Genomic DNA, 22,313 nt, shown 5'->3' with positions numbered 1-22,313 from the left:
GGTAGCTCTATTTTTAGTATTTTAAGGAACCTCCATACTGTTCTCCATAGTGGCCATACTATTTTACATTCCCACCAACAGTGTAAGAGGGTTCCCTTTTCTCCACACCCTATCTAGCATTTATTGTTTGCAGATTTTTTGATGATGGCCATTCTGGCTGGTATGAGGTGATATCTCATTGTAGTTTTGATTTGCACTTCTCTAATAATTAGCGATGTTGAGCATCTTTTCATGGGCCTCCTGGCCATCTGTATGTCTTTGGAGAAATGTCTCTTTAGGTCCTCTGCCCATTTTTTGATTAGGTTGTTTGTTTTTTCAATATTGAGCTGCATGAGCTGTTTGTAAAGTTTGGAGACTAATACCTTGTTTGCAAATATTTTCTCCCAGTCTGTGGGTTGTCTTTTCAGTTTGTTTATGGTTTCCTTTGCTGTGCAAAAGCTTTTGAGTTTTATTAGGTCCCACTTGTTTATTTTTGTTTTTATTTCCATTACCCTGTGAGACAGATTGAAAAAGATATTGCTGTGATTTTTGTCAAAGGGTGTTCTGCCTATGTTTTCCTCTAAGCGTTTTGTAGTATCCGGTCTTACATTTAGGTCTTTAATCCATTTTGAGTTTATTTTTGTGCATGGTATTAAAAGAATATTCTAATTTCAGTTTTTTACATGTAGCTGTCCAGTTTTCCTAGCACTATTTATTAAAGAGACTGTCTTTCCTCCATTTTATAGTCTTGCCTCCTTTGTGGTAGATTAATTGGCCATAGGTGCATGGGTTTATTTCTAGGCTTTCTATCCTTTTGATCTATATTTCTGTTTTTGTGCCAGTACCATACTGTTTTGATGAGTGTAGCTTTGTAGTATAGTCTGAAGTCAGGGTGCCTTGATTCCTCTAGCTCCATTTTTCTTTCTTAAGTTTGCTGTAGATATTTAGGGTCTTTTGTGGCACTGTACAAATTTTAAGATTTTTTTGTTGTAGTTCTGTGAAAATGCCATTGATAATTAGATAGGCATTGTATCAAAGCTGTAGATTACCTTGGGTAATATAGTCATTTTGACAATATTGATTCTTCAAATCCAAGAACATGGTAGATCGTTTTTTTAAAAAATATTTATTTATTTAGGCTGCACCAGGACTTAGTTGCAGCAAGTGGGACCTTCGTTACAGCATGTGGGATCTTTAGTTGTGGCATGCGGACTTCTTAGGTGCAGCATGCAGACTCTTAGTTATGGCATGCAGGATCTAGTTCCCGACCACGGATTGAGCCTAGGCCCCCTGCATTGGGAGCATGGAGTGTTACCCACTGGACCACCAGAGAAGTCCCAACATGGTAGATCTTTCCATCTGTGTCATCTTTGATGTCTTTCACTAGCATCTTATAGTTTTCAGAGTACAGGTCTTTTGCCTCCTTAGGTAGGTATATCCCTAGGTATTTTATTCTTGTTGATGTGATGGTAAATGGAATTGTTTCTTTAATTTCTCTTTCTGATCTTTCATTGTTGGTGTATAGAAATGCAACAGATTTCTGTGTATTAATTTTGTATCCTGCAACTTTACCAAATTCATTGATGAGCTCTAGTTGTTTTCTGGTAGCATCTTTAGGATTTTCTACATATAGTATCATGTCATCTGCAAACACTGACAGTTTTACTTCTTCTTTTCCAATTTGGATTCCTTTTATTCCTTTTTCTTCTCTGATTGCTGTGGCTAGGACTTCCGAAACTATGTTGAATAAAAGTGGCGAGAGTGGGCATCCTTACCTTGTTTCAGATCTTAAAGGAAATGCTTTCAGCTTTTTGCCATTGAGTATGATGTTAGCTGTAGTTTTGTCATATATGGCCTTTATTATGTTGAGGTAGGTTCCCTCTGTGCCCACTTTCTGGAGAGTTTTTACCATAAATGGGTGCTAAGTTTTGTCAAAAACTTTTTCTGTGTCTATTGAGATGATCATTTGGTTTTTATTCTTCAATTTGTTGATGTGGTGTATCACACTGATTGATTTGCAGATATTGAAAAATCCTTGCATCCCTGGGATAAATCCCACTTGATCATGGTGTATGATACTTTTAATGTATTGTTGGATTCGGTTTGATAGTATTTTGTTGAGGATTTTTGCGTCTCTGTTCATTAGTGATATTGGCCTGTAATTTTCTTTTTTCGTGGTATGTCTGTCTGGTTTTTGTATAATGGTGATGGTGGCCTCATAGAATGCATTTGGGAGTGTTCCTTCCTCTGCTGTTTTTTGGAATAGTTTCAGAAGAATTGTTGTTAACTCTTCTAAATGTTTGATAGCATTTGCCTGTGAAGACATCAGGTCCTGGACTTCTGTTTGTTGGGAGTTTTTTAATCACATTTTCAATTTCAGTACTTGTGATTCGTCTGTTTATAGTTTCTATTTCTTCCTTGTTCAGTCTTGGGAGATTGTACCTTTCTAAGAATTGTCCATTTCTTCCAAGTTGTACATTTTATTGGCATATAGTTGATTGTAGTAGTCTCTTATGGTCCTTTGGATTTCTGTGGTGTCCATTATAACTTCTCCTTTTTCATTTCTAATTTTATTGATTTCAGCCCTCTCCCTTTTTTTCATGATGAGCCTGGCTAAAGGTTTGTCAATTTTATTTATCTTTTCAAAGAACCAGCTTTTAGTTTCATTGATCTTTTCTGTTGTTTCCTTCATTTCTATTTCATTTATTTTTGCTCTTATCTTTATGATTTCTTTCTTTTGCTAACTTTGGGTTTTGTTTGTTCTCCTTTCTCTAGTTGCTTTAGGTGTACATTTAGGTTGTTTATTTGTGATTTTTCTTGTTTCCTGAGGTAAGATTGTATTGTTATAAACTTCCTTCTTCGAACTGGTTTTACTGTGTCCCATAAGTTTGGGATCTTTGGACTTTTGTTTTCATTTGTTTCTAGGTATTTTTTGATTTCTTCAGTGATCCATTGGTTGTTTAGTAGCATATTTTTTAGCCTCCACATGTTTATATTTTTTACTTATTCTTCTTGTAGTTGATTTCTAATCTCATAGCGTGTAGTCAGAAAAGACACTTGATATGATTTCAGTTTTCTTAAATTTACCGAGGCTCACTTTGTGGCCCAGCTTGTGATCAATCCTGGAAAATGTTCCATGTGCACATGACAAAAACGTGTATTCTGCTGCTTTTGGATGGAATTCTCTATAAGTATCAATTAAGTCCATCTGGTCTAATGTGTCATTTAAGACCTGTGTCTCCTTGTTGATTTTCTGTCTGGATGATCTGTCCACTGATGAAAATGGTGTGTTAAAGTCCCCCATTATTGTGTTACTATCGATTTCTCCCTTCATGGCTGTTAGTATTTGCCTTATATATTGAGGTGCTCCTATGTTGGGTGCATATATATTTACAATTGTTATATCTTCTTCTTGGATTAATCCCTTGATCATTATGTAGTGTCCTTCCCTGTCTCTTGTAACAGTCTTCATTTTAAAGTCTACTTTGTCTGATATGAGTATTGCTACTACAGCGTTCTTTTGATTTCCATTTGTATGGAATACTTTTTCCATCCCATCACTTTCAGTCTGTATGTGTCCCTAGATCTGAAATGGGTCTCTTATACACAGCATATATAGGGGTCTTGTTTTTGTATCCATTCAGCCAGTCTGTCTTTTGGTTGGAGCACTTAATCCATTTATGTTTAAGGTAATTATCGATATGTATGTTCTTATTACCCTTTTGTTAATTGTTTTGGATTTGTTTCTTTAGGTCTTTTTTCTCCCCTTCCTCTTTTGTTCTCTTGTTAATTGATGACTAACTTTAGTGTTGTATTTGGATTCCTTTTTCTTTTTTGTGTGTGTATCTATTGTATATTTGTGACTTGCAGTTACCATAAGGTTTTGATATGGTAGTCTGTATATAAGCAAGGTTGTTTTAAGTTGCTGGTCTTTTAATTTCAAATGCATTTTCAATACCCTGCATTTGTTCTCTCCTCACTAATTGCTGATTTTGATATCATATTTGTGTACAGATGATTTCCTTGCTTTACTCTATGTTTGCCTTTACCAGTGAGCTTTTCCATTCATAGTTTTCCTGTTTCTAGCTGTGGCCTTTTCTTTTCCACTTAGAGAACAATCTTCAGCATTTGTTTTAAGGCTGGTCTGGTAGTGCTGAATTCTCTTAGCCTTTACTTGTCTGTAAAGCTTTAGATTCTCCGTCAAATCTGAATGTGAGCCTTGCTGGGTAGACTATTCTTGTTTGTAGATTTTTCCCTTTCATTGCTTTAAATATATTGTACCACTCACTTCTGGCCTACAGAGTTTCTGTTGAGAAATCAGCTGATCACCTTATGGGATATGGGAGTTCCTGTGTATGTTTTTGTTGCTTTTCCCTTGTTGCTTTAATAATTTTTCTTTATCTTTAATTTTGTCAAGTTGAGTACTATTTTGTCTTGGTGTGTTCCTCCTTGGGTTTATCCTACCTGGGGGTCTGCACGTCCTGGGCTTGAGTGACTGTTTCCTTTCCCATGTTAGGGAAGTTTTCAGCTATTATCTCTTCAAATACTTTCTCAGGTCCTTTCTCTCTTCTCCTTCTGGGACCCCTATAATATGAATGTTGGTGCTTTTAATGTTGTCCCAGAGGTCTCTAAGACTGTCTTCATTTCTTTTCATTCTTTTTTCTTTATTATTTTCCATGGCAGTGATTTCCAACCGTCTGTCTTCCAGGTCAGTTATCCATTCTTCTGCCTCAGTTATTATGCTATTGATTCCTTCTTGTGTATTTTTCATTTTCAGTTATTGTATTGTTCATCTCTGTTTGTTTGTTCTTTAGTTCTTCTAGGTCTTTGTTATACATTTCTTGCATTCTCAATCCTTGCCTCCATTCTTGTTCCAAGGTCTTGAATCATCTTCACTATCATTATTCTGAATTCTTTTTCTGGTAGATTGCCTATCTCCACTTAATTTAGTTGTTCTTCTGGGGTTTTATCTTTTTCCTTCATCTGGGACATATTCCTCTGCCATCTCATTTTGTCTAATTTTCTGTGATTTCAGTTTACATTCCGTAGGCTGCTGGATTGTAGTTCTTGCTTCTGCTGTCTGTCCTCTAGTGGATGAGGCTGTCTAAGGGGCTTGTGCATGCTTCCTGATGGGAGGGGCTGGTCCCTGCCTACTGGGTGGAGCTGGGTCTTGTTCCTCTGGTAGGCAGGGCTGTGCTCAGGAAGATTTTTAGCAGCTTGTCTGCTGACGGGTGAAGCTGTGTTCCCACCCTGTTGGTTGCATGGCCTGAGGTGTTCCAGCACTGGTGCCTACAGGCTGTAGGGTGGGGCTAATGGCAGCCTCTGGGAGGGCTCACACCAATGAGTACTCCACAGATCTCCTGCTGCCAGTGTCCTTATCCCCACAGTGAGCCACTGCCACCCCACACCTCTGCAGGAGACCCTCCATTACTAACACGTAGTTTGGGCCCCGTCTCTTATGAGGTCACTGCTTTTTTCCCCTGGGTTCTGGTGCACACACGATCTTGTGTCAGCCCTCCAAGAGTGGAGTTTCTGCTTTTCCCAGCCCTGTGGAATTTCTGTGATCAAACCCTGCTGGCCTTCAAAGCCAGATTGTCTGGGGCTCCTCCTCCTGTTGCTGGACCTCCAGTCTGGGAAGCCTGACGTGGGGCTCAGGACTTTCACTCCTGTAGGAGAACTTCTGTGGTGTAACTGTTTTCCAGCTTGTGGGTCAAGCACCCAGCAGGTATGGAATTTGATTTTATTGTGATTGTGCCCCTCCTACTGTCTTGTTATTTCTTCTTTGCCTTTGTATGTAGGGTATCTTTTTTGGTAGGTTTCAGTGTTTTTTTGTCAGTGGTTGTTTACCCGTTGATTGTGATTTTGATGTTTACATAAGAAGGGGTGAGGTCACATCCTTCTACACCATCATGAGCTAATCTGAGGATTTGTTATTGATATATTTAAAGGGAACCTTAAGCTGCACCAGACTCCATTCATATGCATAGTAGGAATCTGCTTACAAGAACTTTGTACCTAAAAATGTGTTATCCACATTTATCACAATTTCAGAGTCCTAACAACAGTCATTATTTGAGTCACGTATCTTTATTAGCTCACAGAGCATAACCCATTAATTGCTAGCAGAGAACACTCCCCCTTGAGGGAATGAGTTACCGGAAGATTTGGTAAATTTTAATCAACCTTTTAAAAAGGTCCAGAACATCAGTAGGATGTGAGAGTTTAAGTTCTGTAGGGTAGGAAAGAGGAGTCCTCCCCAGACATCACAATTTTTCTTAGAATTGACCCTGTGCTTGATTTTCAGTCTGCCATAGTAAAATATAAGGTCTTCTTTTCCTGGGTAGCCATCTATTCATGATAATTTTATTTCTTTAATAAATACAGTGATTAGAGGTACCTTTAGGAAGCCATTGGGAATATCACCATCCCCCACACTGCTATTTCCATCTAGCTAGCTGTACTTAGACCCAGGTTTCCAAGTATAGGTGAATATGTATACAGCTGCCTTACATTTTACAGGCAGTAGACAAAAATGTATTTTCCAGAATGCCTTAAGAAGTCAGACTGCTTTTGAAAAAGAAGTTTTCTCAAGTTAAACATGCATCATTGTCCTTGTCACCCTTTCCATCCTCTGTGTTTGAACTGAGGAAAAGCAACTGCTCCTGTACCCTTTGAGTTTCCTATCTTGATTTTTTTTGTACTTCTCCACATCCTATCACTTGAGTCCCTCCTCATTTTGTTTTTGCTCTCATTATCCAGATAAACATATCTGGCTATTATGCTCCTGATATCAGTGGATTCACCATTGTTATTGTTTGTTTTTATGTATAGAAAATATCTCCCAAACTTTATAATTTAAAGAAATATTGCCTATCTTAAAGCTAATTTTTTCCATAACAATATGTTCATATTCACCTTCCCTCTTTGATTTTATTCTCTTCTTAGTAGTTATTAGATTAGGTAAAATATTTGGTAGTGGTATAAAGTTTATATAATACCAAATTAACTAGCATTTTATATATTCTTTTCAGAAATACATGAGTATTTTAATATACATTTGCCTAATAGATAGATCTTTTTTTCCCCTCCTACGGTTCTTGTTGTCAAACTTGCAGACTATTCTTGGTGCCATGAGGGATGCAGTCAAACACAGAACTTCTGTTTTCATTGCACACAGATTGTCAACAGTTGTTGATGCAGATGAGATCATTGTCTTGGACCAGGTAAGAGGTTGAACTTTAAAGTTTAGTGTTTGAAGAACATTAGAAATTGTTACAAACACAAGCAACTTAAATATTGTTTCTAAAGAAAGTTGTAGAATTTTGTGTTATTTGAGTAAGACTGAATCCTGATAGGATTCCATTTTTACCTCCTTTTGATAGGAAATAATGCATGCCACTTCCAAAAATGAATAAACTGTATTAACTCACTCTATTAAAGTTTTAAAAGCAAAGTTAGATGAGGAAGGCATTAAATCCTAATATGGTAGAGGCAGCTTTAAAGGGTATGTATTTAAAATAGTTTTTCTTTATTCATTTTTGCTCTGTACAGAATCTTTGCTCATTGTCTTCACTGTATTTTATATTTTCATTTTTCTAATACCTGCACATACCCTTGATGTCTAAAAGAAAATTACCATAAAATAAAGTCATTTTCATGCATGGCCATTTTTATTTTATCTTTTTCCTCATGAGGAAAGTAAGAAAAAGGACAGCCTGCTTTATTTCTCTGAGGGAATTACTATAAGAGTATACTGTCTAAATGTTCTGAACAAATCAGAGTGCCACTATTGCAATTGGTAGATTTGAAAATTGTAATAGTTTTTCTTTTCTCCTCTCTGTAGGGATATCTTATTCCCACCCCCCTTTGTACTTGATTATTTCTAACAGTGTTTTCTATGCTTATTTCTCCATTCTAATACATAAGCCTTCAATTTTTTATCATTTTGAAAGCCTGAGTACTGGGAGTTAAGAGAGAAGAAGCATTCTCTTGTACTGTCTATATTGAGAGAGAATTTTTCATGCCACTAAAATTTCTTATGGGATATTCAGTTCTGTGATATATATATTATTTCTTTTATGTGTTACCTGTGCACTTTCTACCCTAGGTCTTTTTGTTCATTTGTTCAAAAATGCTAACATTCACTAAAATATAAACTGATTTTCTTCAGTATGCTTGTTCCAGCGTGTCTTAAATGGGAAATTTTGTAAATATACTTTATTATCTCATTGATGTTCAGGTATCTGAAATAAAATCTGCTCTTTTGTGCTTTTTACTAAACTTTCCAATTGTATGCAGTCATGTACATAGAGCCTTTTCTTGTAAATATAAAATGTTAAAAGTACTTTAACAAGCATGTGCTTACCTACCTCATGCCAGGAGGTTCACAGTATCTATACAGTTATATCATAACATTGCCACTTGGGGTTTGGATTATAATTGGAACTAACTATTGATCATACCATTTGTATCTAAAATCTCTTTATGTTGAATTTGATGGTTCTATAATTGCTTGATTATGAAGATCAGAGATTTTCATTTTCTAGTGAAACTAATGTGACCTCATGTGTTCCGTCAGCAGTCTCTGGTAGTATTAATATTAAGTCTGCATAACAGAGTTCCCAAGGCCCTTCCTCTTGCAGCCTGGTGATTACCCGTTCCCAGCCTTGGCAAGAGACTGGAGGTTTACTTGTCAGGAAATTGAGTCAGAGAGGCTCTGGACACAAGAAAATTACCAAGAACATTAACAAAGACGGGCGAGATTAACTGGAAATCAAAACATACCGAAGAATAAGACCACAGACCCTCCTGTGCCACTGGCTCCAAGAACCTTGCCAACCAATTATTTATTTCTACTGTCACCACTTCCTCCCTCACCAGCAGATAATTAGAGGATTCTTCTCTAGAGAAACAAAAGTAGCCCCATGAAAAACATGTTCATATTTGGGGACCCCCACAAAATGACCAGATACCCATATGATCATCCTACAATGAAACCCAACAGCTGAGAAGTCCACTCCCATGCACATAGAGCTTCCAGTCAGCTTTTTTTAATACTGTATTTTTAAGTGTCAGTGGATAATAAAGGAAGGCCTCCAAAGCAAGCAGAAAAAAATTCAGTAGAAAATATAGACAATGCAGAGAGCATAAGAAAACTTAAAAATATAATTAATATCATCAGAGGTCATGGAAAATATAGCATTTTAAAATAAGGACAAATGCTGTTAAGAAAAAAAGTAAAGAAGACTTAATATTGCATGAGTTCCAGGATACAGTGTTAAGTGACAGTAAGAAAGCTGCAAAAGAGTATATAGTATGCTACCTTTTGCAAGGAGGATGTGGGGGAAACATATGTATATTTACTTGTTTCTGCAAAAAGAAACCCTGGGAGAATAAACTAGAAACTAAAGACATTGTTTACCTGCAGGATGGAGACAAAAAGGGGTAGAAGACAAAGGGGAGGGAGTAAGACTTTGCTGATTATACTTTTTTGTATTATTTTTACTTTTGAACCATGCTAATGTTTTTATATATTTAAAAATCAACAAGGATGGGCAGAAACAGGAATTGAATACAAACAGAAAGAAGTAAAACTAGGTACATAATGAATTAATAACATAACTATGTAGAAGAAAAATAGCATGCAGAATTAACCCAAATAACTTTTGAACACATTACTCTGATTATTTAGCCTTAGTGGAATATATTATAAGGATAAAAATAACTCAGACTTGAAAAAAAATAACTCAGACTTGAATTTAGTAAGTTTGTTTTTGGTAGTAGCATGAGAGTAGCTGTTTTGAAACTATTTTGTGTATACTGTAAGACTGAGCATGTGAGTAAATATATTGATGTTGAGAAATAGAGGTCTTACTTGGGAGAAGAAATATACAGATATGGAATGGGAAAAGAAGAAGAGCCTTGTGATGTTATATTGGAACAGAATTGTCAATATCAGTTCATGATGAAAAAAAATGTTCCTAACTCTGTTCAGTGAAAAGGCCTAGAAACAATGAAATTCCAGTAGTAATGAGTGTAACTAGCACCTAGATCTTGGACACTAAATACTGTTGTTCCTCACTAAAAGGAACCAAGACTCCTTGGAGAAATGACTGATTCCATATTTGGAGCAGGGAAATTAATGAAGGCATATCACAAGGGCACAGGAACCATTTTGAATGGGTTCCCACTGGCCAAGTGTGGGATGATTTGAATGTCAAAAATAAATAAATAATGATACTAATGAATTACAACACATTGAATAAAAAACTAATCTATAATTCCATAATTGTACTTAGAGAAAGCTCTTTTTTAAAAATGAAATCTTGCCATTTAGAGCAATGTTAATGGACCTGGAGGGTATTATGCTAAGTGAAATAAGTCAGAGAAAAACAAATACTGTGCGATTTTACTTATATGTGAAATCTAGAAAACAGCAAATGAACAAACAAAACAGAAACAGACTCATAAATACAGAGAACATACTGGTGGTTGCCAGAGGCGGCAGGGGGGACGGATGAAATAGGTGAAGGGTACTAAGAAGTACAAACTAAGTCATGGGGATGTAATGTACACATAGGGAATATAGTGAATAATATTTTCATAACTTTGTATGGTGACAGATGGTAACTGGACTTAACTGAGGTAATCATTTCATAATATATAAGAATACTGAATCACTGTTGTACACCTGAAACTAATGTAATGTTGTACACCTGAAACTATCGTAATGTTGTATGTTAATTATAACTCGGAGAAAAAAATGCTAACACATTCAAGGAATGATAAGTTTATAGAATCATATTTTGCAACCACCATTGTAATAATGATTCACATAAGGATATCATTGTTTGCTAAAACCATATGGTGAAAAACTATTGGGGAATAGAATATTCACACAGTTTGAAAGCATAACCCATTGATTAATTATTGATTACAAAGAGAAAAAGTACCTTTAAAATAGAGAAATCTGATAGACACTACCTTAACCAGTTATCAAACTGAAATCATTAATTGTGGAGCAAAATGACATCATGTACCTCCTAATATGATACACTGAGGACATATCACCTATATTGTATTGCAACAAAAATGTTTAGCCTGGATCTAAGAATCAGGAACAACTAGACAAATACAACGTGAAGGGCATTCTTTAAAAAACAAGCCTGGGGCTTCCCTGGTGGCGCAGTGGTTGAGAGTCTGCCTGCCGATGCAGGGGACACGGGTTCATACCCCGGTCTGGGAAGATCCCACATGCCGCGGAGCGGCTAGGCCCATGAGCCATGGCCGCTGAGCCTGCGCATCTGGAGCCTGTGCTCCGCAATGGGAGAGGCCACAACAGTGAGAGGCCCGCGTACTGCCAAAAAAAAAAAAACAAGCCTGGACATTTTAGAAATGTCATTGTTACACTCACACAGAGTAGGAAACTTATAAATCCAATGTGTTGATCCTGATTGGATCCTGGATGGAAAAAATATATATAAAGGATATTGGGATAATTGGTAAAATCTAAATATGAACTATATATTAGATAAATTTCTTGGGTGTGATATTGTTGTATTTTAGTCACGTAGGAGAATGTCCTTGTTTTCAGGAGATACATGCTAATGAAATATTTAGGGGAGAAATGTAATGATGTCCAATACTCATTCTTAAGTGATTTAGCAAAAAGTAGTGTAAATTTAGAGCTAGGATGAAGTGAGAGGAAGCAAATGTGGAAAAATGAACAGTTGCTAACCTAGGAGAAGCATATATAGGCATTCATTTTTACCATTCTTGCAACATTTCAAATTTAAAATGGGGATAGTAAATAAATGAACAACTAGAGAACGAGAGATTTTGAAAATGAAAATAGTCATTTCTGAAATAAAGTCAAGAAACTCTCTAAAGAGTAGAGCAAAAAAAGAGAAAATAGAGGAAAGATAAGAAACCAAGAGAATTAGTCTAAGAGGTCCAACATTTGACTAATGGTTCTAGAAAGAGGGGATAGGAAAAAGGGAAGGAAATAACTAAAGAATAATACCCCCAAAATGTTCAGAACTGCAGAGCATGAGTTTCCAGATTGAAAGGGCCTACCAAGAACCCACCACAATAAACGGAGGAAAGAAAAATAAAAGTCAAATTATCATAAAATTTCAGAATTGAGCATAAAGAAAAGAACTTAAAAGCTGTGAGAGAAATATCTCTGGGCAGGGTGGGGACTGAATAATAGATTACCTAATATAGTTGATTATGAGAAAAATACTGTTCAGACAGGCTTAAAGTTTAGAGAGAATTACCAATAGTGACATAGAAAACTAAGCAAACGAATAAACAAGGCAGTTACTATGTCCAGGAAGAATAAAATATTATGAGAAAATATGTCTAAAATCCTAGTACTTCACTTGGCTCAACAGATAATACATAGTCATAATAAAGTACATACTGTGTATTAAATAACATTTATGACATAACCAATGTTATTAGGAGAGTGAAGAGTGAGGCACTGGGAATGTGAAATAGTTAAAAGTGCTGAATCTCATTAATATGTATATGTGTGTAAATGCCAGAAGAAATAGGTACAGATTTGGAGATGAGATATTCAAGGGTGGAGAAGGAGGAGACAAAAGACTGTACTTTCTGTTATAAACTTTGTAATTATTAGCTGACTTTTTAAGCTGTGTACATTTATGCTTTAATACAAATAAAAATAATTTAAAACATAATATACATTTTTATAGCAGGATAAATTTTTTGTAATTTATTTCATTGGTTTTCTGCAAAAATAATTCCATTATTTCTAATACTTTTTGATGCAGTTTTCATTGAGGATTTTTTTAATTGAAGTGTAGTTAATGTACAATATTGTGTCAGTGACTCAGTTTTTTCTTTCAGATTATATTCAATTATAGGTTATTACAGAAGATTGAATACAGTTCCCTGTGCTATACAGTAAATCCTTTTTGTTTATCCATTTTATATATAGTAGTTTGTATCTGTTAATCCCATACTCCTAATTTGTTCTTCCCTCCTCCCCATCCCCTTTGGTAACCATAAATGTGTTTTTTATGTCTGTGCAGTGAGATTTTTATTTTTTTTTACAGTGGTAAATAAAAAAATATAAAATACGTAACCATGGGGACTTCTGTGCCAGTGAAGTGGTCCACAGATACCAAAGTTGAGGACTACATTCAGGACCCAGAGTTCATATAGCTGAGCAAAATAGTTCCTAGACTGTCCAGCCAGCAATCAAGGAGAAGCCTTAAATTTAACCACTCAGAAGTGGGCACACACAAATTTCAGTTATTTTGCTTAAGGGTATATTTGTAAAGGAACTCTCACCAGGAGTACCAGTAAAAGTGAAAAAATTACTTTTGTCTCCCAACATGTTTAGCAGTAGCTGTCCAGAGACAAATTAATTGTAGATAAGAGTTAGAAATCAATACCAATTCTATGCAATGTTAAGTTTAATAGCCAGTGTTAAGAAAAATAGTTACTGGAAGAAATAAACTTTTCACGGAGAAATATTTTTTATTTCAAAGTACACATAGGATTTTGGGATATTTTTTTAAAATCCTTTAAACCTCTGTATAAATAACAGTGCTTTTGATGTAAATTTGATTTAAATTTGATTTACTGATTACAGAAAATACCACCTTTAGAAAATCTTCACCTTCCTTTTCTGCTCTTCAAAATGAAAAATGAAACATTCAAATTTTATTTCCTTTAAGTGAAATGGTATATGATGTATGGAATTTCATAGCTTTTTGTTTGTTCACTGGACTGATAGCTCAACAGTAAAGAAGGCATTCCTACCTCAGTTTTTCCTATTTGTACTATAATGAAGAATTGGGAAAGGTATTTTAATGAATGCAATCTTTCAAAATTCTTGCTTAGAAAGTATTATGTATTTTCAATTATTATGCTAGTTATATGACTTTCTCTACGTTTCTCTTGTTTTTGCTTATTAGGGTAAGGTGGCTGAACGTGGTACCCACCATGGTTTGCTTGGTAACCCAGGCAGTATCTATTCAGAAATGTGGCATACACAGAGCAGCCATGTGCAGAACCATGGTAATCCCAAATGGGATGCAAAGAAAGAAAATGTGTCCAAAGAGGAAGAAAGGATGAAACTACAAGAAGAAATTGTCAACAGTGTGAAAGGCTGTGGAAACTGTTCCTGCTAAGTCACATGAAACCTTTTCTTTTCTTTTTTCTTTTCTTCTCTTTTTTCTCCCTCCTTCCCTCCCTCCCTCCCTCCCTTCCTTCCTTCCTTTCTCTCCTCTTTCTTCCTTCCTCCCTTCTTCCTTTCTTTTTTTTCCTTGACTACACATTTGCACTAAAGCAGAATTGTTTTATTAAAAAAAATCATACATTCCCATTTTCTATAATCCTTCTTTTAGATAAGATTTATTTGGAAAGGGAATTGAGTTTTACATCTTTCATAATCTATTTAATGTGATATTTATATTTATCCCCAAATTATTTTCTTGTTACTGCCTTAGTTGTGGTCAAAGCATAATTTTTACTATTTGACTTTACCCCATTTCCATCGTTGAGGCCTGATAGCCATTTGCTATCCATAACCAGATGAATCGGATTGGTTTCCAAATTTTTTGTAGTTTTTCAGACCTGCTTTATGCTGACAATTTAGATGGAAAGTGTCTGTTTCTTAAAATTTTTTTAAAAATAAAGAGTGTAGGTTCATTGTTACTCCTCCCCTGCCCCCATTGAAATACTTCAATGATAGTTAACTATACTTACATTTTAAAAATTATTTGCCACTATATACCTTTAAGAGGAAAAACCTTGACTCTCATGTTGGTATGTAGAATGTTCTTCATCATTAACCAGCATTGTAACTGTCATCTAGCGGTGGGAATTTTATTTTTCCACCAAATGAGGTGTTGCTTTTGTTTTGGACCAAAATTTATACATTTCTTTTTAAAGACTCATAAACCCTGATGTAATTTGAGAGTTACCATACTGGGAGTGATCTAAAAAGCTTAGGAAGTTAATTGCCTTTTCTATTTCCATCTTAAATGCACTGCTTTTGCTATCTGAAGTTATACAAAGAAACAACCAAATGGGATGTATGCACGCATGCATGTGTGTACATGTGTATAAAGGAACATCTACTTAAAAATTATTAATGACTTTTAGGCAAATAGGAGAGGATTTCACATATATTTAGATGATCAGGACTCTAATCTGTGTTGACACTTCAGAATTACTTTATTACTAGGTCTTCCCTTCCTTTTTCAGTAGTTTAATGAGTTCCTTTAAGCTTGAAATAACAAGGAGGAGCCCAAACAAGATAATCAAGAAATAATTAATAAAATGTTGGTATATATTCACTTAGAAAGCTCCTCTCCCTTTCCAACTTGAATTTGCTTGAATTTGTTGATAGTAATCGTTCAGCTTGAAAAACTTGTGTATCATGAACAGCCACATAACTATATAATGAGGCTTTATTTCTCAGAAAAGGTCTTAAAGTATTTATTTGTCTATGGTTTTATTGTCTTTTAAGTGATAATTTGGTATGGGTGAGATTAATTTTTTTTCTGATTTGTATTGTCACTAGTAGGTAGATATCTAAACTTATCTAAACTTATTGGGTCTGCTGTTTTGTTATATAAAGGTGATTTGATAAGTAGCTTGAAGCCAGTATTTTATGGTTAGTCTTTGAAAGCACAGTAAGTGGTGCAGGATCTTGCTTTTGGAATTGGAGTTAACGCTGAGATGCGTAATCAGCTTCAAAATGGGGGGTTTTGGACATTTCTTACTCTGAAGCCATAGACGTGATTGCTTTTCTGAGGAACAACAACAACAAAAAGTCCTTTGAATAACCCAGCTGCATTACTAGAAATGTGGTTAGATAGAAATTTTGCTTCTGTTAATTCCTTCTATACATTTCCAATGTTGCTGATGGAAAATATTTAGCTTAGTTGCATAATCAAACAGGTAAGATTGAAGTAATCATTAGTAATATTCATTTTGAATGAATAGTGGTATTCAAAGTAAGTGATTTTGTTATATGGGAAACGTATAGTCAAAGGATAGGACCTGGTGTAGGCAAAGGGTTGGGGGCTGGGGCGCAGCTTCTGCAGCTCTTGCTGGAGCCGAGACGAGCGCCCACCACTGCCCGCTGCCCACCACCCGCTGCATGCGCCTCCGCACCATGGCTGGCCGCAACTCCCTGGAGGCAGTGAAACACAAGAACCAGGCCCTGCAGCAGCAGGTGGACGAGGCGGAGCACCGCGCACAGGGCCTGCAGTGTGGGAGCTGGATGGCGAGCGTGAGTGGTGAGAGAAAGCTGAAGGTGATGTGGCAGCTCTCAGTTGACACATCCAGCTCATTGAAGAGGAGTTGGGCAGGGCTCAGGAACGACTGGCCACAGCCCTGTGCAAACTGGAGGAGGCAGAAAAGGTTGCAAATGAGAGCAAAAGAGGAATGAAGGTGATAGAAAACTGGGCAACGAAGATGAGAAGATGGAGGTTCAGGAGATGCAGCTCAAAGAGACCAAGGACATTGCTGAGGGGGCTGACCACAAATACGAGGAGGTAACTCGTAAGTTGGTCATCCTGGAGGGTGAGCTGGAGACGGTGGAGGAGCGTGCGAGGTGTCTGAACTAAAATGTGGTGACCTGAAGCTGTGGAGAGGAAGAAGAGCGGGGCCGGAAGCCGGCAGACACTGCTCTCTGTGGAAAGACTGGGGCACCTTTCACTCTGCCCCGCTTCTTAGCAGCCAAAGGGGTGAGGGGTCAGGCCTGCAAGCTGCAGATCATGGCACTAGATTTGCGACTCTGGTGCCTCCTTCCTTTGGGACATAGCACTGCCCTGGGACCTCGGCTTCCGACGGGTGCTGCTGGAAGCTGCGAGCAGTGCGTTCTTTGGCGACTCCGTGGCACTGAGGTGATGGGAAACCCAGGAGCTTTCAAAAGAAGTCTTTTATTCTCTGCCTTGTCTTATTTGAGTTTTGAAACTTATCAAGTCATTTCCCAGGCTGCTGTGGTTCATGCTGCAGCCAAAGTCTTCAGAGTTGAAGAAATCCTTGAACAAGCAGACTATATGAAAGTGGAGAAACAGAAAAACTTTACCAGTTGCTATCCCAGTACAAGGAAAATGAAGAAGCAGAGTTACTCTGGCGTTTGGCATGGGCATCACGTGTTATAGCTCAACTCAGTGGAACCTCAGAAAAGGAGAAAAAGCTCTTGGTGTATGAAGCCCTAGAGTATGCAAAAAGGGCACTAGAGAAAAATGAATCAAGTTTTGCAGCTCATAAGTGGTATGCAATCTGTATTAGCAATGTTGGAGATTATGAAGGAATCAAGGCTAAAATTGCAAATGCCTACATGATCAAGGAGCATTTTGAGAAAGCAGTTGAACTCAACCCTAAAGATGCTACCTCAATTCACCTTATGGGTATTTGGTGTTACACATTTGCTGAAATGCCTTGGTATCAAAGAAGAATTGCTAAAATGCTGTTTGAAACTCCTCCTAGTTCCACCTATGAGGAGGCCTTAGGCTACTTTCACAGGGCAGAGCAAGTGGATCCAAACTTCTACAGCAAAAACTTGCTGCTTCTAGGAAAGACATATTTGAAGCTACACAACAAAGAGCTTGCTGCTTTCTGGCTAACAAACGCCAAGGACTATCCAGCGCACACAGAGGAGGATAAACAGATACAGACAGAAGCTGCTCAGTTGCTTACAGGTTTCAGTGACAAGAGCTGAGAATTTTTCAATATCTAAGAAGCAGTGCCTTTTCATCAAATTATAAAGATAATAAATACATTAACCATTTAAATAAATAAAATGTGGTAACCTGGAAGAAGAACTCAATGTCACTAACAACTTGAAGTTGCCAGAGGCTGCGTCTGAAAAGGAGTATGAACATGAAGAAGAAATTAAACTTCTATCTGACAAACTGAAAGAGGCTGAGACCCGTGCCGAATTTGCAGAGAGAACAGTTGCAAAACTGGAAAATACAATTGATGAGCTGAAAGAAAAATTTGCCCAGGCCAAAGAAGAGAACGTGGGCTTACATCAGGCACTGGATCAGACACTAAATGAACTAAACTGTATAGAACCAAAACAGAAGAGTTTTGTTCCAACAAAAACTCCAGAGCTCCGTGTCTTTCTCTTCTCTTGTAAGAAGTTTCTTTTGTTATTGTCTCTTTGCTTTGCTGGAAATGTCAAGCAAATTATGAATACATGACCAAATATTTTGTATCAGAGAAGCTTTGAGCACCAGTTAAATCTGTTCCTTCCTTTTTTCAAATAGCATCAGGTTTTTCAGCTCTATTTTTATCCTTAAATTGCATTTATTCCTGAGGTAGGCAGGGTATTTCATATTTAGCATACTCTCAAGACTGAGGGCATTTGGCTCCTGGTAGAATAGACAACCCCACACTTTTAAAATACAGATTCCGATGTCTAGTCATGGGTCAGTTTAAAAGGTTGAAGAATATCCACCATTGGTCACACTATAGGAGACCAGGGACCATCACATTAAAATGGGTGGGGATTTTCCATCCAGAGCAAAAAAGGGGGGTGGGGTTACTATGGGAAGTCATAAACCACACAGAGGTTAACCTAATCATCCTGGCTCTTTCCCACACTCCACCATGCAGAACAAACATCCTCTGAGCAGTCAGCATGAGAATGCTTGGAAAAGAGTCATAATAATTACCCAAATGTTTTCTGGATAGATCCTTGATATGCTCTTCTCTATGCTTCTTTCACTCTAAAGTTGTTCTCTGAGGAGCTGATGTCTTATTCCAAGATGTCTTATTCCAATAATGACCCATGCTTATCTGCTCTGATATGAGGCCATCCACTCAGGAATGAATGTTGTAGAATTCAGTCCTATTCAGAGAAGCCATATCAAAAAGACTGCTAGCCATCAATAGTTGAGTAAGACTTTCTGTAAACAAATATTGGACAGAATAGCCCTCTCTGACAGCAAAGTAAGGGTGAAAAAGTAATTGGCCTAACTTCACCTCCTCTATCCTCCAGGGACTGGCAAACTGGAGATTTACTTATCTGGAATTTTAATTCCTTCTTCAGGACCAAGTTAATAAAAGACCAGGAAACTCCTGATTAAACTGGATATGGAGTATTTTGTAGACAGGGCTGCACAGTTTGGCTTTGTTAGATTTCTGCTTTCTCAGTTAACATCTCAGAGCTGGAATATTCCACATTCCCCAGCAGTGTGGGGGCCAACTCAAGTTTACAATTCTGACTAAAAATCACCCTGCTTCTAGTTTATCCAAAACCTCTGCCCCTCACTCCTATTTATTAAGCATCACACTACCCAGGAGATACACTAGCAAATAGTGTAATTGAATAAAACCCACACTTTTCATTTAGATTCTTGCAACTGTATCATATGTAATAGTATCACTTTTCTACATTTTGGTCAAATAAATTTTTACATAAACTAAAAAAAAAAAGATAGGAATGTTTTTAGGGTGGAGAAATTTCCCCACTAAGAAATTTGAAGCTGTTTTCATATGATTGGAGGTGGTCTCTGGTGGTCTCTACACCATTGGGTCATTGTGGTTATTAACCAGTATTTTCAACTAATAAAAAATACCTGAAAAACTCAGTTATTATAGGGGCCACAACTAAGTCAAATATTTTTCTCTTAACTCCATCTTTGAAAGGTGGTTCTATACAGTGACATAATAGACAAAAGCTTCCTAAAATGATTCATTCAGAGGAAATGCCAAGAAAGGGGACATTTATTATAATGTACTAATTTTACATTACAGTATTACATACACAAAAGTACAAATTTCTAAATCAGTGTTGCAACATAATGTTTTCTTAATGTCTTGGGATAGATAAGCTACAATTTTGGAATATGACCTCTGAAAATGGAGCAAGGGATAGGGTTTTGTTTCTTAATATCCCTTTGTTTTTAAGATTGAAAATTTTACTTTCTTCCTAAGGGAATCCCAGTTTACAAAAATTAAATTGAAACCGAGGTAATTTGGGATCGTGAAAACTGGGCCACATGCCTTCCTGCAGGTTTTTAACATAGAAATATCTTGGTGAGCAGATGGGCTCATTTGGAAATTTTTGAACAGCTCAAGTCTGAGGGTCACTTGTGAGAATCAGAAAGAGGCCTTAGCATTTGGATAAACTCAAAATATGCATTTACGTCTCCTGTGCAAGGATTTGCACCTTTTCTATACCTTTAGTTAAATATTTTGCCTTTTCCCTTAGACGCTGACAAAGCTCAGTTTGTGAAGATGGCTAGTTTAAAAATATGTTTTGCTTTTAAAGGCAAGATATTTAAAGATTATATGTTTCCTTATTTCTGGATCACTTTGTGCACACTGCCATCTTGCTCCTATCCTTCCTTATTGCTGGATGTCTCAGGGAGTAGCAACATTTGCCAATGTATATTCATAATTCTCTTACCTTGTAGGTTTATCATAGGATATTCTGTTGTGGATTAGTAGTTGAAAGCATTTAAATATGTTTGCAATGGCAGCTTTCTTAAATTATAGAAAGGTTCCTTCTCTCCCTGCATTGAGTATATAGATTTTGAATGTAAATTGTATAATAAATGACAATATAAAGTCAAATAAGCTGGTTAAAACTGATTAGTTAAGACAAAATGACTCTGAGGGAGGTTCTTTACCAGATTTATTGTTACAACAATCTGTGCAGATAATCAGTACTAAATAAATAATATGTCTTTGTGACTAGAAATGGGTTTCCCATTGAAGCAACTCTTCTGCAATGCATAGGGAGAATTAGTATTTTGCCATTCACATACTCCAAATAAGTACAGATAATTTAATAGACACTCTGGGAGTACGGCCTTACAGCCTTATGCAAAAGGTGAAAGCTTGAAATTGTCTCAGGGGAAGTAATTGTTTGCACTGCTCATAATATGGGTAAAATGGTAGCAAATTGTAGTGCTTTCACTTAGCATTAAGATGTCATAGTTTTAATGACCAATCAGTGAAAGGCAACTTTTTGTTGCCCCCAGTTTCTCAGTTCTGATGATTAGGATGGAAACCTTTAAGGTGGAAAAATGTCTTGACTGCAAACCACACATTAAACTAGTATCTTGATTAGCTAGGTAGAGTTGGAAATGAAGTACATGCTCTAATTAGAAATAGGTTGGAACATTTTGGGTTAAAAAAAAGGCAGTGGATTGTTTACATACTTCCTGTTCTCACACAGCTACAGTAGAATATTTTTCACTGGTGACTTCCTGTTCCATTTCTGTTTCATAAAGTCATTGGACTTTAGAGTTGGAAGGAATGTAGAGGTCCTCTAATACAATTTCTTCAATTCTACAAATGAGGAAACTGTACTTCAGGAGAAGTCACTGAGCTTACGGTTAGCCAAGTTGGGATGAAAATTTTGGGTCCTGACACCCAATCCATTTCTCTTTTTGCTGAACATTTCCACTCAGAAGTTCAAAAATATATTGACACATCAAAAAATATCTACAAACAATAAGTACTGGAGAGAGTGTGGAGAAAAGGGAACCCTCTTGCACTGTTGGTGGGAATGTAAATTGATACAGCCACTATGGAGAACAGTATGGAGGTTCCTTAAAAAACTGACAATAGAACTACCATACGACCCAGCAATCCCACTACTGGGCATATACCTGGAGAAAACCATAATTCAAAAAGAGTCATGTACCAAAATGTTCATTGCAGCTCTATTTACAATAGCCAGGACATGGAAGCAACATAAGTGTCCGTCGAGAGATGAATGGACAAAGAAGATGTGGCACATATACACAATGGAATATTACTCGGCCATGAAACGAAACGAAATTGAGTTATTTGTAGTGAGGTGGATGGACCTAGAGTCTGTCATACAGAGCGAAGTAAGAAAGAGAAAAACATACTGTATGCTAACACATATATACGGAATCTTAAAAAAGAATGGTTGTGAAGAACCTAGGGGCAGGACACGGATGTAGAAAATGGACTTGAGGACACAGGGAGGGGGAAGGGCAAGCTGGGACGAAGTGAGAGAGTGGCATGAACTTACATATACTACCAAATGTAAAATAGATAGCTAGTGGGAAGCAGCTGCATAGCACGGAGATCAACTCAGTGCTTTGTGACCACCTAGAGGGGTGGGATAGGGAGGGTAGGAGGGAGATGCGAGAGTGAGGAGATATGGGGATATATGTATATATATATAGCTGATTCACTTTGTTATACAGCAGAAGCTAACACACCACTATAAAGCAATTATATTCCAATAAAGATGTTAAACATATATAGAGAGAGAGAGACAGGTGAGACATCCAGAATGATAAAGTAAGGGGTTCAGTAGACCCTCTCTAACAAAACAACAACTTAACTGG

The 22,313-nt window shown here is 36.9% G+C and overlaps 1 protein-coding gene and 2 pseudogenes across 3 annotated transcripts in view; all 3 read left to right on the top strand.

Annotated features, from left to right (window-relative positions):
- ABCB7 (ATP binding cassette subfamily B member 7) overlaps positions 1 to 14,349 on the top strand; it is a 131,682-nt gene extending 117,333 nt beyond the window's left edge. For 2 of the 3 annotated variants that reach the window (XM_029240423.1, XM_029240424.1), the window contains 2 exons: positions 7,095 to 7,202; positions 13,929 to 14,349. In XM_029240423.1, the coding sequence (XP_029096256.1) occupies positions 7,095 to 7,202; positions 13,929 to 14,144 (324 nt within the window). In that variant the 3' untranslated portion in view covers positions 14,145 to 14,349. The remainder of the gene's footprint in view (positions 1 to 7,094; positions 7,203 to 13,928) is intronic. The other variant, XM_029240425.1, reaches the window with a different exon arrangement.
- Positions 14,350 to 14,372: 23 nt separating this feature from the next.
- LOC114906001 lies at positions 14,373 to 20,643 on the top strand (annotated as a pseudogene).
- Positions 16,565 to 17,770, top strand: LOC114906000 (annotated as a pseudogene).
- Positions 20,644 to 22,313: the final 1,670 nt, after the last annotated feature.

The sequence above is a fragment of the Monodon monoceros genome, unplaced genomic scaffold, assembly GCF_005190385.1.
Source record: "Monodon monoceros isolate NGI ecotype Baffin Bay Population unplaced genomic scaffold, NGI_Narwhal_1 Super_Scaffold_22, whole genome shotgun sequence".
NCBI classification, from domain to species: Eukaryota; Metazoa; Chordata; class Mammalia; order Artiodactyla; family Monodontidae; genus Monodon; species Monodon monoceros.
This window is presented reverse-complemented; position numbering and strand designations above follow the sequence as displayed.